Source organism: Ammospiza nelsoni, chromosome 8 (assembly GCF_027579445.1).
Source record: "Ammospiza nelsoni isolate bAmmNel1 chromosome 8, bAmmNel1.pri, whole genome shotgun sequence".
NCBI classification, from domain to species: Eukaryota; Metazoa; Chordata; class Aves; order Passeriformes; family Passerellidae; genus Ammospiza; species Ammospiza nelsoni.
Window position 1 is genome coordinate 19760833 of NC_080640.1, and position 16234 is coordinate 19777066.

Genomic DNA, 16234 nt, shown 5'->3' on the forward strand with positions numbered 1-16234 from the left:
TTGTCATAAACAGATATTTGTTTATTGGATCATGAACATACACACATGCAGCACTATCCATCTGCAAAGCCAGGTCTTGGAGGGACACATGCTGTGGAAGAGCCAGGGGAGCTGTGCTGGTGAGAAAACCAACAGTGGCTGTTTGATGCAGCCACTGCACTCAATGATCCTGTGACAGAGCATCTGTGCAAGAGGCTGCAATGTCACCCAGGGCCTCCTGCGGTGTGGTGGAGTTCTGGGAGGCTTCAGAGGTCTCTGCTCTGTGCCTTGTGTTTGGACTGCCTTCCTGAAGGCCTGGGAAAGGTGGGCCAGTGCTCCTGCTGTTGATTTTAGTAAAGAACATGTAAAGGAATAGCCAGTTTTAGGACACTGGAGAGTGGTTCAGTGCTTTTCAGCGGGGGACAGCACAGAGCTGGTAGGCAGGAGGTACATTGCTTGTCCCACTCAGAGTCGGGGTAATGTTGAGCTCCTGGGGGTTGACAACAGACTTCAAAGTAAAGTTCTGCAAGATGGTGGCTATGAGTAAGAATATCTCCATTCGTGCCAGGCCCTCTCCTGGGCATATTCGTTTTCCTGAAAGTGAAAGCAGCAAATAGAACTCAATGGGAGTTTCTGAGTAGACCAGAGTTTGTGCTTAGCAGCTGTGTTGCACAGCTTTGTTTACTACACACAGCCATAGCAGTGAGACAACTGTCAAAGTTACCATGGACATTTTCAAGAGAAGAATTTGTTGGCAAAAGACCCCTGACAGTTTGGATGGGTGTGTGAAGGAAGAACAGCAGGGAAAGATGGGAAAGACGGGGTGATCACCAGAGGAGGAGGCTGACAGAGAGAGGAAAAGAGCAAACCTGTGCCTTACCTGCTGAGAAGGGCATGAAGAATTCACTCTTCTTAAAGCTGCCATTCTTATTCAAGAAATGTTCAGGATTGAACTCATGTGGGTTTGGAAACGCTTTACTGTTGTGGAGGACAGAAGTGAGGACTGGAAAAATTGTAGTGCCCTGGAGTAACACAAGAGGAGCAGAACATGAAAGGCTGGCAAATGAGGTTACTCAATCTGACAGCCTGCAAGTTGAGACTGTGCTTCCCGGTATAACCCTACCTGTGCCTTTGGTTTCCCTTTAGAGACCCTTCTTTAGAGGAGGCAGATTTAGGGAGACCCTGCTGAATGTCACAGCAGTTGTTGGCTGCTCTTCCTGAATTCTCCCTGTCGTCTCCAGGGTATTCATTCTGACCTTGTGCTGGTCATCAGGGGACACCCTACCTAATTCTTCTCTTTCTTGGTGTTTCACAATAATGACTTTGTAGATGCACCATGACCCTTCTATTCTACGAGTCCAAAATATGAAAAGCACACAAGGCTGTGGAAAAGAAGTTCCTGTGGAATTCCCCTGTCCTCACAAATTTCTCCTGCCACAATCCTCTACCTTTCCACTTCCTGGCCAGCCGTTGACAGGGGCTAGAGTATTCAGCAGCGATGACACAAGAGTTCTCTGCTGATGGCTAAGCAGTTCTCTGGGTCCTGCCTGATGATTTTGCACAGAGAGCTGGAAATCACTCTACCAGCAGCCCATGTACTGCTGTTTCCCAGCTGCCCACAGTCACCCCGAAGAGCAACAAGCACTGCTGCAGTGAGCCAGGCCAAGCCACGGGCTTCTCTGGCCCACCAGCCTACCTCTGGCAGTGGCCAGCAGAGACTGCCTCAGGAAGTGTGCTAGAACAGACCCAACAGGTTTGGCTTGTTTCATTCAATGCAAACATCCCCTACAGTATTTTGTGGCTCAAAATCTTTCTGTGCTCAATAACCAGCAACTGACTTTTCTCCCAAGCATGTGCCCAAGCTATCCTGGATGGTGGTGAGCTGCTCCTCAACTTTGTGTGAGGAGTCTTTTGTGTGCAGAATCACCGCTCTAGTTTGTGGACCTAATGTGCTTCTGCAAATATGTAAAGCTTCTGAGCAAGGGAACAAAAGTGTTGGTCAGAGCTGCTGTTTTAGTGTTGGCCCACGGAGCATCAAGAAGGGAGTGCAAGTCAGCTCCAGCTGCTTGAGAATAAAACACTCACAAAGGACTGGGTGAAAACAAAATCATGCCACAACAGTTCTAACTTGTGGCTTGTAACTGACAGCCTAAGAACTGCTGAACTGGAGGGAGCTCACCTTAGGAATGACGTAGTCTCTGAAGCTGGTGTCTTTGGTCACAGTGTGAGGGAGAGCCAGGGGGACAAGAGAGATGAAGCGCTGGATTTCATGGACCACGGCATCTGTGTAGGGCATCTGGGACCGGTCAGCCACACCGGGTTTTCTTGATCGTCCTACTACCTGGTCAATCTCTTCTTGAATTTTCTCTGTCATGAGAAGCACAAATCATCAAATGGGTAAATAAAACCAAACCCATCTAAATAGGTTGCTGTAAACTAGTAACAAATCTCAGATGGCAGGAGCATTAAATTGATTTTGATGTTGACTGGAACACAGCTAACACTTCTGCCCATGCAAAGAAACTTGTATTGATTTGGCTAAATAAAGATGTGGACACAGTCAGGTCCCAGAGAGAAAAAGAGAGAGAGAGAGAGAGATATGAAGGGAAAATCTGGGAGGAGGATGTGGTGTTAGTCATGTGCCCAGCCCAGGGGAGCAGCTAGAGAGGAAGAAGTCACAAACTGGTACCTTGTATCTTTGGATATTTGAGAAGAAGCAGAAGTCCATATCGTACAGTGGTGCTTGTTGTCTCAGTTCCAGCAATGAACAAGTCGAAAGCACTTGTTATCAGGTTCTTCATGTGGAAACTGGAATTGGGACGATCTTTCTCCTAAGGAAAAGGCTTTGTTTTTCCTCTGGCTGAGATGAGAGAAAGTGGCCCTTTCACATGTCATCCCAGACCTTCCTTTTCTCCTAGAGCTGTGGCATTTCTCTGCTAAGGGGCAGTAGCCATCTGGGGCATTGCAATGCAGCCTTTAGCAGTAAACTCAATACTAGCCTCCTTTTAAGCTGTGCCCTGAATGGCACTCTACTGCTTGTTTGCTGTGTCTAATGCTTTCCAGTGAAAGAATTGCAAGACCAGACTGAAAAAGTCCCTGTGTTTTGGTGAAAGCAGAGGAAGCTCTCCCTCTCCAAACAGTAGTGGTGGCTGGTGAGCACGCAGACCCAGAACTATAAGCTCTAACAGAGGCAGTATCTGGGGTATTGTTGCTGTTTTCCTATTTCACAGCTGAGTTGGAAGGGGTCATCCCCATGTCTGTGTTACTTATGAGAGGGAAGGACTCAGCATAGGTGTCTTTGGGGACAAGCTGGGGCCATCTTCTCCTTACCTCCTGCATTTTGCTGAGGAAACAATCGATGAAATCCTGAGGGGAGTTGGGATCTAGGGAGGCTTGGTGCAACTTTACCTCCTCTGCTACAAAGGTTTTTAGAGCATCAAATTCTCGAAATATATTGTTGTGTGGGCCAGGCAGGTAATCCATGATATTTGAGAACATCTGGTAGAGCTGGAAGGAAAGAAACAGGAAGGTCCCTAGTATGACATTTGCCCCATCCTTTGATACTAACCAAATGCCCAGAAAAGCCACAACCCTGTCAACTGAGCCAAGCAGAAGGACTATGAGGCTGAGCAGTCTGGCAGGACTTGCATAGTAGTAGTAGTAGTAACCTTAGAAGTGGAGAAGAAAGTTGTCCAGGGCTATTGGGAGCTATTGCACGTAGCTGGCAAAGCCACTTCCAGCTTTGGTGAGGGAGTTTCTTGCTCTTGAATTAAGTGCCTTCAGTGCAGCAGAGCATTGATGGGGTCCCACTTAGAAGACTGAAATGGAATTTCATTGGGAAGGAGGCCTCCTGCTCCCCTAGGAGAATGTTGCCACTGTGAAATGCCTACTGAACGTACCTGTCCCCAGAAGGAGTTCATCATCTCAAAGATGTTGTTCATGTTGTCCATCAGAGCTAGGAACTTCTTGTCTTTATAATCATATCGTTTCCCAAAGACAATGGAGCATATGACATTGGAGACAGAACAGCTCAGCATGAAGGTTGGGTCAAAAGCTCTTCCTGTGATTTCAGAAACATTACAGACTATTAAAAAAAACCCCATGAAATGTTGTTTGTCTACTTATGGCTACTGTGGGTAATCTGAACTCCGGTTGTTAGTGGAAATATCAGATCAGTCTCTGAGTGACACAGAAGGGTCCTCCAAACAGAACAGGACATGACCACAAAATTATTTCAGCTTCATAAAGAGGAGTAGCTGGTGCATGGACCAAATCCATAGGAACTTCATTCCATGCTAAAGAAGTGAGCTCCCTTAATAGAGCCTATTTTTTCAAACATAAGATATATTAAAAATGGATTGTACCCTTTGTTTTGTTGATCTCTTCAAGCAAGTAGTCAGATTCCTCCTGTATCCTCTCTTCAATGCTCCTCTTCCCCATTCCAAAGTTGCGCAGAGTGGTGAGAGAAAACCGTCGGACTTGTAACCATAGCTCATTGTTGCTAAAAATAATCCCTGCAGAAGAAGAAAGAAGAGGAAAGACATGTCTTGGGCATGCTGGCTGTGAGATGAACAGTGGCTCATGGTGACAGTGAATCCTGTCCCTGGAGAGCACTGACATGGCAGCGTCACAGCGTACTGTGGTTTAGAGGTTCTGTAGTCCAACTGCCTGCTTTTGGTCTTCTCCACTACATGCCCAACATCCTTGTGAATAATTCATACTCCCCCATACACAATTTCCCTTGCTGCAGCTGCGGGCTGCTGCCCCTTGCCATTTCCCTGCCCATCTTTGAGAGCAATCTGGCTCCCCTTCTCTGCCACCTCCCACCCTCTGAGTGGCAGTAGCCTTCTCTGGCTTCCCCTCTCCAGGTGGATTGCACCCACCCCATGCAGTTTTCCCTCATGCAAGGTACACTCCAGCTCTAATCTGCTGATCACATGCTCAGCCCTTCCCTTCTCCTTCAGAAGCTCAGCCAGCAAACATACCTAATCCATTGTTAGCCCTGTCTCCAATTGGCATGTGTCCCCTGGAAGCAAACTCGTCTGCGCGATCGACCAAGGCTTCTTTCACCACATCGTATCCATGCAGCACCACCACTGGGTCAGAGCCCAGGTGCACTGTGAACACGGGTCCATACTCTTCACTGAGCTGTAAAAATGCAAGAGAGAACATGGCCATGGAGCAAATAGTGAGGAAGAGTGGGGAAATCTCCTTGCTGCTGCCTCCCACAGCAGGCAGTTAGCCTCACACATTGGTAACATCAAGATTTGGGTCTCTCATGATAAATGTGGCTGTGCAGATGGGTCCCACCTATCAGGCCCTAAACAACATGGCAACAGCAATGAGGGAAAGCAGCTGCAATCCCCATGATTTTTCTGCTCCTCTGGAATTGCAAGTCATTGAGCCATAGCCACAGGCTGACCCCACACACAAGTCCCACAGATTTCTCACCCAAAGCAGAATGACAGAAGAAGAAGTGGCCTTACCTTCTGGAGGGTTTTGGCCAAGTTACTTGGTTTCACCTGCAGCAGGTTGCCTAGAATGGGAAGGGGAGCTGGTCCTGGAGGCATCTTCCCCTTCCCAGACCTTCCTTTCCATGCTGCAAAGGAGAGCAGGCAGGCAATGCAAACCAGGAGGACAACAGTGGCTCCTCCCAGGAGCTCCATTTTCGTCTGTGGCTCAGGAGGGAGTGACTCTGGCTGTCAGAATCTGAGTTTATACCCCAAAGGTCTATGTTAGTTCAAGAGCAGGTTTTGGGTCACATGGCTGAGTCAGTCAATGTTTACTAGTCAATCATTTGTTAGATTGCCCTGTGTTATGAAACTAAGACTTTTATTGGCATTAATTATTCTTTGAAGTCACACCTTATCTCAAACAACTGCAGAAGCCAACAGAGATTAGGAAATCTGTAATGTGCTCACAAAACTTGTTTTCTTTTATCTAGACTTAATTGTTAAAGAAATCATGGTAGGGGGGCAATGTCCTTCTGAGGCCTCACAGATATTCACTGTCACAAGAACATCTTCCAAGTAGTTCAGTGACATTTGGGTTTTCTGTTCTTCCATATTGATTGTGCAAGCCGTCAGCACTGTGAGCCATCCTTCATTGTTCCTGAAATCTTCCTGATGTTATTAGTAAACTTCATACTACATGTTATTTGCTAAAGGACAAGCCACTGTGTTTTCCTCAGCAATTGCTCAGCAATAGCCCCAGTCTCTCTCCATGACTCATGTGAATCTGGCCTCACAAGAGAGGAGAGTATAAAATATCTACCCAGCAAGGCTAGAAAGGTCTCCAGACATGACAACAGACAAGAAAGGACTTGCTGGGTGAGATTAAATGAACATGTAAGAAAAGGGGACAAAACCTTGAGACTCTGACCTCCTCAAGGGCTCCTAGAGGAAAAAAAGAGAAAAGTAGAGAGAAGAGAGAAACCCAGAACTTGAGAGAGTCTCTGGGAAATGGCTTCCCAAACTGGAACAGAGATGTACTTGTCTGAGGCTGGGTATAGGCCATTGCAACCTGGCAACTTGTCCTTGCACTTACCAAAGCAGCTCACCCAACCTACAGCTGGAAGCTGGCATGCACAGGTTCTTGTTTTCTTGATGTCTGACTCCACTATGAGGAACTAGTGCTCTGGAAGTTCCCTAGGTGCTCTGGGAGACAGCAGAGCATGTCGACTGTGTTGCAAGGGCTTAAAAAAGAGCTGGAGGCTTCCTGCCCAAGATTGCCCATGGCCTGCGTACCAGCGGGGTCCCAAGAGCAATGGCAGGGGCTGGTAGAAAACCCTCAGGGCTGTGCTCATGTTGTTCAGTCTGTCCTCAACCCTCTGTCTCTCCTGAACTGTGACACATTTGCAGGCAAAACTGATTAAAAGGTGTTGCAAGGATAGGAGATGTGGGACTTGGTGGGAATTAGTAAGAGGCCTGGCTGAGCTGAGTGCTTCGTTGGGGCTTACTGTGTTTACTGCACAGCAGTGTGTTAAGGTGAGTTTCCCTTCCACTCAGAGGAGCTAGTGAAGATCTCTGTCCCTTGCAAAAGTTTTTGTACCTTCTCTACAGAAGGGAGTTCTAAGTCATCCTTGTTCTCTTGGATGGGTGCAACAATTTTCTAGTTGTTCATTTTAAATCTTATTTTACTTATTTGAGAGCTTTGGTGGAAAAACCAAAGTGCCAACAACTTTTGGCTAGTTTCTGGGCAGAATTCCTGCATCAGCTCAGATGCTGCCAGGGCAGTTTATGGAAGTTCATGTAGGTTCATGGACTTTCATCTAATGAATGTAAAGTTCATGAGAGTTTGCACTTTGACATGAGGTAGCTGCCAGCTGGCAGCGTTCATGACCGTACCACCTTGTCTACGAAGTTCCCTGTTTCCTATGGCACTCATTGATCAGACTAGTGGTCCACAGAGAGGTTTTCTTCACCTACCTTCATCCTCTGCATGTCCTTCCTGTCTGTGGTGGTCTTGGCTGCTGTCTAACCTGGTGCTTAAAACTGGATCACTGGAATGCATGAGAATGATCAAATGGGTGAGGAAAAGATTTCTGAGGAAGAGAGACCTGCTTGTTTCATTTCAGCTAGGCTAGTTTCCACTTTCCATTTTCCATAACAACTTCTTTCAAACAAAGCATTTAATTTCCCTGAAGTTCAGGCTCCTCTGAAGAGCCTTCCATCCCTACATGATCAAACACAGCTATTTGGCATCTGTGTAGGAACTAGGAAAGGGCAGTTGCCTGAAACTGTTCTCAGCACAGGTACTCCTTGGCAGATCTACAGCACTTCTGGGGTTCTTTCATGTAGAATTATTCTTCAAGTCCATGTAGACATTTTTTTTATTATCAGAAGTAAAGTATTGATGGGTTAATGTATAATAAAAGTACTTCCCTATAGCTCCAGTACTTTACTGATTTTTACCCAGTTATCAGCAGGTAATGCAGCCAAAAGAAGCACTTGGCTGTCATTCAGTGATGATGTGATTGGGGCATACACAGTTCATACAGGCTTCTAAAGAGATGAAGCCTCCCTCCTTGCCAAAGTCCAAATGTTTTCCCTGGTGTCTCTCCTCAGTTGCTGCCTGGTGCCCTAGCAGGCACTGTAGGGAGCACAGTTGGTTCATGAGGGCTGCTCAAGCCTCAGCTATGCAGGCAAGCTGCTAAGATCCATTGCCTCCATCTCCTGTTGTGCACAGCTGCTGGCAAGGTCTTACACTTTGTGGAGCAGCCATCCTGGCAGAGGTAGGCACAGCGACCTTCTTGACCAGCTGGGATCATGGCATCTTGCACAGCTGTGCAGCTAAGATGGACTGTGGGCTGAGGTGGAAGGGCAAAGGAAATGTCTCCCTCAGACTCAGCTGCTGCCCACCCACCATGCCTGTGGTGAGGGCTGGCTGGGGCCAGGGTACTGAGGCTGTACGGTGCTGTGCAGACATCCAGGAGCTGGAGGATCTGCTAAAAGGCAGAAGTGTAAAGACATTCACAGTTTCATGGTATGAATGCAGAAACATGCATGGAAAGATGGACTATGAGGCATTCACTTAGTGTGGCTGCCTGATGTGTGGCTGGGGAGGAGACTCTCCATGACACCTTGCACTTACAGGCAGGTAATGGCTGCTGGCAGGCAGTTTTCTCTGGGATAACAAAAGCTCCCCTTGCCTATGTTTCAAGCCCATCTCAGGGGCCACCTGCCACTTTTTGGGTGTAGGGATCCCAGAGAGCATCCTGCCACTTACCAACCAGGTCTGAACCAGTCCTGCAACTATCTCCACACAAACACACTGCAAACAGGGCTGTAAGTCCACAGCCAAGAGTGCTTATGGGGAATCACCACTGTTTAGGTGTGCAAGGCCTTCTGAGCTCCATGATTTCTCACAGATTTTATGTGGAGGGCTCTTTCTGTGCTTTTGTGTCAGCACCCTATGTCTGGCATTTGAACCTGTATGATCTTTAAAAGAATAAAAGAGCATTGTCACTGTTTCTTGCACTCATGCCATGTATTGAGCAATTAGAGCAGCAATAGGGTGCATGGGGAGAAGCAACCAGATTTCCTATGTGTCCCAGCTGTGGGAAGAACTCAGGGTAGGAAAGAAGCTTTGAAGACCCTCCTGGGGCTCTACAGTATGAATACAGACCTGTCTCTTGACCTTTGTTCAACTCTTGCTCTTTGGTTTTCTTCAAAGAGCACCAGCAGACTCTGCTAAGTTCAGGTGAGGGCAATGGAAGGTGTTAAACTGCTGGCTGGGTCCACCTGGGCACTTCAGGGATTTCTGGTCCCAGCTGGCTTCACAATTTAAAAGGACTAGGCTAAGAGCCTAGCAAGAGAGCAGGATGGTTGTTGTAGGGTGGTCTTGGGCTGCATCAGGAGTTATGCTCTTCTGGGTGTTTCTTGGCCCCCTGGTTTTGGTTCTGGGGGCTCCTATCAGTGTTTTTCTGATCCTACCCTGCTGACTTGTGGCCAGAAAAGCTTACAGCTCACCTTACCACCAGGCTGGGAAGGGAATGCTTCATTTGTACTGACTACATGGGGTGAGGCAATATCAAGAGGCATTTTTAGCCATATCTTTGCCCAAATGCAGAGGTGCATGGAAGTAGAGGAAAGGAACAGGTTTTGATGTGCAGTGCTGTTGAACTTCACTGAAGTTCTGTGCATCTTGCATAATCTGGGGGCTGTTTATATCACACAGCAGTCAAGGACTTGATGAAGTGCTGTGCCTGGATCTAGATGTCTTGGCTGCTGGATTCTCTCACTGCTGTTCCAGACCCTAATATTGTCTAGGTCCCTGTTTCCTACAGAAAGGTAGGCTTGTAGTGGGTCTAATCTGCAATGTGGGACTCTGAAGCCCCTGCTGCTGTGTCCTCTTTCCCTAGATACTGAAGGGAAGGCACATGCTCTGCAGAATGACTCTGGCTGTGGGCTCTTGGTATCTGGGATTCCAGAAGGCTCCAGGAAATATCGGTCTCTTATGCAGGCTGTTATGTCTTTGAGTGGGTGAGTGGCCTTAGGGATTCTCCTGGGACTGTAACTACTGCTGCTCTGGCTGTCCTGGCTGGTATGGCTTTTCCCTAGGATCACAATTACCTTATACTGGTTGGGCTTGAAGGAATAGATGCTGCTGGGCAAAAGGTTCTTCATGAAGAGACTCTGCTCAGGTGCCCTATGGACCTTCCTGGTAAGATACAAGCACCTGTCAGAATCTTGTGGTGATCAGTACCATTCCTTTCAGATGGCTGCTCCTAGTCAGTTTGGGGGCTAGGAAAGAGGACTTACTGCTGTGCAGAAATCTCCATGAAAAAAGGTTTGGACACAGGAGCCACAAACTTGCTGTGGACTCTTGCCTCTCTGCAGGGTCAGCAGGTGAACATGTACATCATGTCTCCCAGCCATATTCTGGCTACATGAGTTCAGCAAGGTCAATGAATTAACTAGAGACTAGGTACAATGATTTCCTTAATTACCACGAGTCCATCTAGAAAGCTTTATCTTGACAGATCCAATGTAGGTCCAGTTTCCTGTACATGGCCTCGGGGAGTCTCTGCTCCATGGAAATGTGCAGTGACGTGTATTTAGCCTTCTAGAGCAGAGAAGGTCAGAGTCCGGCTAGCTGAGGTTAAGGCTGACACCCAGCTGCATAACCTGCCAGCACCCCTCGGTGTCGTAAGGCCTTGGGCTGTGCTGGTTGCGGACTGGATCGCTGCTAAACGACGAGATGGAAGGAGCTGGTCACTTGCTGGGGGGGGCTAAACTTGGTTTATTGAGAAGCCCACGATGTCCCAGCGAATGACCAAGAACAAAGGGTGCTTACGGGTTTTAAAGGGAAGGAGTGGACCCGGGAGGGGTTTACAGAAGACCAATGAGGGGAGAAGAGGGGATGAACTTAACACAAATGACATAGTGGAGAGCCCAATAGGTACCAGGTATGGGAGGGGTCCCGGTACCACAGCCAACCACAACCCCCAAAGAGGAGAAGCTTCTGGAATGCTAGGTGGAGTGGAGGGGGTGATCGACTTGGCCCAGGGAGGAGAAAAAGCATACATATAAGGGAAAAAGGAGAGGAGGAATATATAACCTAACAGATTGACAATAGAACTGGCAGGGCTGTGGCGGGACAACTGAGGAGGGCAGAACCATTTTACACAAAATGGGGGAGAGCAGATACATAAAATGGGGGAGGAATTGAATGAACTTAATGAACACACTACAACAGAAATGCAGGTCCCTCCTGGGCAGGCTTCCATGCCAAATCCAGGCCATGTGTCTGACCCTCACCTAACTCTCACTTCCCTTGATTTGTATGCAGAATCACCAGGACTCCTTCAACCAGTGTCCTTCATGTCTTTGTCCCCCTGCTCTTGTGCTTTATCTGCAAAGACCTGCTGTTTTTTCCAGCCCTGGATGCTCCAAGCAGCAGTGTCTGTCTGGCTGTTCCCAGCCAGGACTGGCTGCCATGTATCTCCCTGCCCATCAGCCAGGGAGACTGTGAAGCACGAGGCTGCTGCTATGACCCCAGAGACAGGATGAAGCCTTGCTACTTTGGTAACACAGGTAAGCCTGAGCACCTGTTCTCCCTCCCTCCTGAGCTGCCGCAAAACAGGATTTCTCACTTTACTGGCAGGGCAAGCCAGCACTTGGTGTGTTACCACTCCTGCAGGTGGCTGCCAAGAATATCATGTCCCAGTCAAGTGTCCAGCATTTTCTACTCTATTGCAACACACCTGGTTTTATGCCCAGCAGTGGTGTTGTTGTTGGAACTGGCTGCACTTGTCTTGCCATACTTAGCACTTGTTTTGTGGGTTAAAGGCAGGACATCTTGCAGGACTTGCTGGTCTTGTCTTGGTTGTGATGTTAGGGTGTCCTTCCCATCTCTCTTATCTTTGAGCTCAAGAATGATTCTATCTTTTTCTCCAGTGACAGCTCATTGCACACCAGATGGCCAGTTTTCCATTGCTGTTTCTCAGGATGTCACCCTGCCACCTGTTGCCCTGGGCTCAGTGCAACTGGCCAGTGGACACAGTACTGGCTGTGTCCCTGTCCTAATAAACAATGCCTTTGTTGTGTACCAGTTTCCACTCTCTGCCTGTGGCACTACTTTTCAGGTAAGAGCTGCAGCTGCAGCTGTTGCTAGGCTGGAAGAGCTGGAACAGCCTGCCATGGCTTTGGCTGCTCAATGGTCATCCTGCAGACTTCCACAGGCCTAATGCTGTTCTCCAGCCTCATACGTATCCAGCCTGACTTTACCACAGTGATGGTGCCTGTCTGTCATTCCAGATGAATGCAGACCAGGCCATATATGAGAATGAGTTGGTGGGCAAGCAGGGATGTGAAGACTGGGAGCCTTGGCTCTGTCACTAGATATAGCATTTTCAGGTATTACCCTGGGGCTGATGTTGCTGGGTGTCCCTGGGTTAAATGTCGCTAGAGAAATTCCTGCTTGTCACAACCTCTGATTTCACATGAGGGCCCTGGAGTAGGTTAAAGACCAGTGTATCTCTAATTATTAGGAATAAAGCTGGAATTGATCAGTGACAATCTGCAGATTCTCAAATCTAAACACTAAAGAGAATTTCAAGTATTTGTTAAAAGGAAGTGACAGAAGAAAGGGGATATAAGTAATTAAAGAAGATGATAGGTTGCCATATTGGAGAAAGGGGATATCAGAGTGGCTTTTCTTATTTGCCTGATTTGGAGCTTTCCTTTCCCACCAGGCTATATGTCCGATGTACTTATCTCATCAGTGGGAGCTCCATTCCCTTGAGTCCTCAGGTCTTCACATTGTGGCTGTGTCCCAGCCAGGTCCTCTGTCTTTGGAGCTGCATGTTGCCTCAGGTAGGAGAGGTTTGCAGGACCTGCTCAAGGCTCTCGGAGCAGGGCTCTGGTCTCTGATGTGTAACAGTGGAGTATTGATGGGTTAACCCAGCCCTGCTTCCCTGCCATGGCGGGAATTTACTGATATGGCTCTAAAGGATGCCTATTCCTGCTTCTTGCTGCTCTTAAATGGCTCTTGGGTTTCTTCTGTCCCAGATGGAAGCTATACTTCCTACTATATTGACAGTGACTATCTTGTTGTGAAGACTCTGAGAGATCCTGTTTATGCAGAGGTCAAGATCCTTCAGAGGACAGACCCAGACCTGATTTTAGTTCTGCACCACTGCTGGGCCACACCAAGCACCAACCCCCAGCAACGGCAGCAGTGGCCAATTTTGGTGGATGGGTAAGTGACTCGTAAAAACTTTGGATCGAGGGAAAAACTTGCTCTTTTTCACTGCTTACCTTTCCTCCTCAGGTGCCCTTATGCAGGTGACAACTATCAGACACAGCTGATGCCTCCAAGTTTCACCTCAGGACTACTTTTGCCCTCTCATTATCAGCGTTTCACTCTCTACACGTTCACCTTTGTGGACTCTACTTCCCACGAGAAACTCTCTGGACTGGTAAGATCCTGTCCTGCCTGCCTAGTTTCATACTGAAGTAAAATGTGTGAACAATAAGAACCACTTCATGACAATGAGTCTCTTGGTCTCCTTGGGGGAATGGGGCAAAGACTAGGAAGATCCCCTGCTGAAATAGAAGGGGAGAGGTTAATGCCAAAACCTCATTCCCTGAAGTGAATGTGATAGAGGTAAGAGACATCACTTGTGGAGTGTGACAGAAAATGTGACTACTAGAAGGATAGTAGTGTACCTAAGCAATGTGGGGGCCTGAATATATGTATTGTCATGGAGAGAGTCCCTGTTAAGATCTATGTATTGTAAGATCTGTGTGGGTCCGAGTTGCTCCAAACGAGCTACAGCTGCAAAGTCCTTAGTTGGGCAGCAGCTGTGGCTCGTAAAGATAGCTGGGATAAAAGGGGTGGGTCAAGAGCCCAGGAGGAGCCCCTGAGAAGACAGGAAGGACTGTGCTGCAGAGAATGGAGAAGAGCCCCAGCAGAGAGGCAGGAACAACACTGCAGTGAAGATTACAACAAAGCAAGTGTTGTCTGGTGAATTAGCTTAGGGTGTGTGCTCTAGCTACACTAATCAATATTCTCTAAACTACATTTCGTGCCCAAAATTACTTGGAAATAAACTTTGAGTACATTTTTAAGCATCTGGGCTCTGAATCTCATTGAGCCCCTCCAGTTAAGTCACATGAAATTCACCCTGCCATCTACTGTTTGTTCAGCTCTCCTGGCATCGACTAATACCCAAAATTGGTCTCAGCTGTACTTAACAAGGTTCCCAGTGAAGTGGTGTCCGGGCAGCAGTATTGCAGGTGTCAGCGAGAAGCGCTGTAAGGCCAGATTGGTCCGAGCTTGAAAGTGTGTGTTGTAAAGCTTTCAAAGCTGCCTCGGAGCGGACAGCAGAGGGCTCCAAGGCTACAGGCTGGGTACAAACCTTCCTGCTTTCCCCCGTAAGGACCAGGCCCATGGTATGGAGCTACCTCTCCTCTTAGCAGCCCATATGGTGCTGTGGCTTTGAATTTGTCCCTAAAACAGTGTTGAAAGCAGATGTTCTTGCTGACTGCTGAATGGCACTTGCAGAACACCAAGACTTTCTCTTCATTCTGCGGTCTCTCAAGCCCAAGTGAGTAGGCATGGGACAGGCTAGAACCTGGGAGGCAGCAGAGCTGACTCAAAGTGGCCAAAGGATTATTCTATGCTGCATGATTTTATGCTCAGCAGTGTAAACTCTGGGGTATTTCATCTTCCAGGACAGCTGATGCCCCAGCTGCCTGGGGACTGACCTGCCTGTAGGAGGAGAGCAGGTGACTTGCTTTTACATCACTTGTGCTTTAGGTCTTTTCTTCCCTCTCCTCCTCTCCTTCACTTCTTTAACTGTCTTTTCTCTCCAGCTACAGGTTTTCTTGCTTTTGCTCTTCCTATTCTTTTTCTGCCCTGCTGGGGCAGAGTATGGGGAGTGAGTACGCAGCTGTGTGGGTGCTTAGCTGCTGGCTGGGGTCAGTGCAGCACACTAGGATATCACCAGGCCCCAGACAGTGCCTGAGGGATTTCAGGCTGTGTTCCATTTCTCTCTAGGTGTACCTGCACTGCAGTGCTTCCGTGTGCCACCAGTCTGTAAAGGAGTCCTGCATCCCCTCTTGTCCTTCCAGAGTCAGTAAGTGTCCTGGCCTTCTGCTCCCTCACCAAGGGGCAGCAAGGGCCTAGTCTCCAAGCTGGGAAGGAGGAGTCATGTAGCCCATGGAGGAATTCCCTTAAGGCATGGACAGCTTAAGAAAGCATTTCCTGCTCCTTTCCACTGACTAAGGGCTCTTCTTATGCCAAAAAGACAGAGGTCTTCATGGGCTCTTAGCTCTATGTGGGCTCACATGGAAACTGTGCCTTCAGCACTTTCCGTGTGTTGGGAAGCTGACCTTCAGGGCTCTACCTCTTCTTACCTACAACCTTCATATTGCTCTGTAGGGGGTAAAAGGAGTGCTGAGCCTCCTTTTCAGGAAGGTCCTTCCCATGTCTCCAGTAAAGGCCCTGTGATTTTCCTCCAGCATGAGCTAAGACAGGATGCAGCCAAGGATGGCCTTGGTAAGTGTGGCAGCAGGGCAGGGGAAGGGGCCTGGTCTAAGGCTTTTCTGCAGAAAGGCTGAGCCCCTTGGGCATCCCTGTGCTCACTGGGAGCATTCATTGGGGTGTCTCTCCCCACAGGAGCAGCTGTGCATGCTGCAGCCCCCTGGGCTCTGGGATTTGCTGCTGTGGCAACTGGGACAGCTCTGTGTGTGGTGCTTGTGGTTTCTGTGCTGTGGCAAAGGAAGGTGTCAGCCATGCATGAAATCAATAGATTGCAATAAAGTGACTGTCAAACCAATTTGTTTGGTGGACCCCTTCCCCTGGAGACCCTAGCTGTAAGAATTTATTTGCAAGGCAAAAACTACCCCAGTGGCTGTGCAAGTTTTCCAAATGCTCTGAATTCATCTCACTCTGGAATTCTTCTGTGTTTGGTGTTACTTGTCTGCCATAGACAAACTGGAGACCTTGTCAAGGCCTGGGCTGCAGACTGAGGCAGGATTGCTGCTGGGTGGTGTTGACATTTCTGTTAATGAAACAGAAACTTTTGAAAGCCACTGCTTTCAAAAGTAGTGACCTAGGCTCCATTCAAACACTGAGCAGAAGTACACCACAGCTCACTCAATGCAGATCCTGCAGCTGCTTCTCTGGAGATGCAGAGCAGTTATTTTGACTCTGCTGAGGAGCTGGGACTTGCTCACTTGTCCCTAAGTCACTAGGTAAGGTACGGCTGTGCTGGTGTGGCAGGACTGGAATGCAAGGATGCCAA

The 16234-nt window shown here is 48.2% G+C and overlaps 2 protein-coding genes across 2 annotated transcripts; one reads left to right on the forward strand and one right to left on the reverse strand.

Moving 5' to 3' along the window:
- On the reverse strand, window positions 1-5680 carry LOC132076097 (cytochrome P450 2C9-like). Its single transcript, XM_059477020.1, has 9 exons — window positions 5466-5680; window positions 4965-5127; window positions 4344-4493; window positions 3879-4039; window positions 3310-3486; window positions 2669-2810; window positions 2159-2346; window positions 860-1001; window positions 1-573 (listed from the first exon to the last, which is right to left on the reverse strand). The coding sequence occupies exons 1-9, from the start codon at window positions 5643-5645 to the stop codon at window positions 392-394; spliced, it is 1485 nt and encodes a 494-aa protein (XP_059333003.1). The 5' UTR covers window positions 5646-5680; the 3' UTR covers window positions 1-391.
- Window positions 5681-9301: 3621 nt separating this feature from the next.
- On the forward strand, window positions 9302-15761 carry LOC132076322 (zona pellucida sperm-binding protein 4-like). Its single transcript, XM_059477341.1, is given in 16 exon segments — window positions 9302-9395; window positions 9398-9499; window positions 9842-9925; window positions 9928-9962; window positions 10041-10143; window positions 11361-11516; window positions 11880-12067; window positions 12240-12278; window positions 12280-12338; window positions 12677-12744; window positions 12747-12797; window positions 12993-13182; window positions 13255-13402; window positions 14986-15064; window positions 15370-15486; window positions 15607-15761. Coding segments are annotated over 16 exon segments (1656 nt in total). The 3' UTR covers window positions 15750-15761.
- Window positions 15762-16234: the final 473 nt, after the last annotated feature.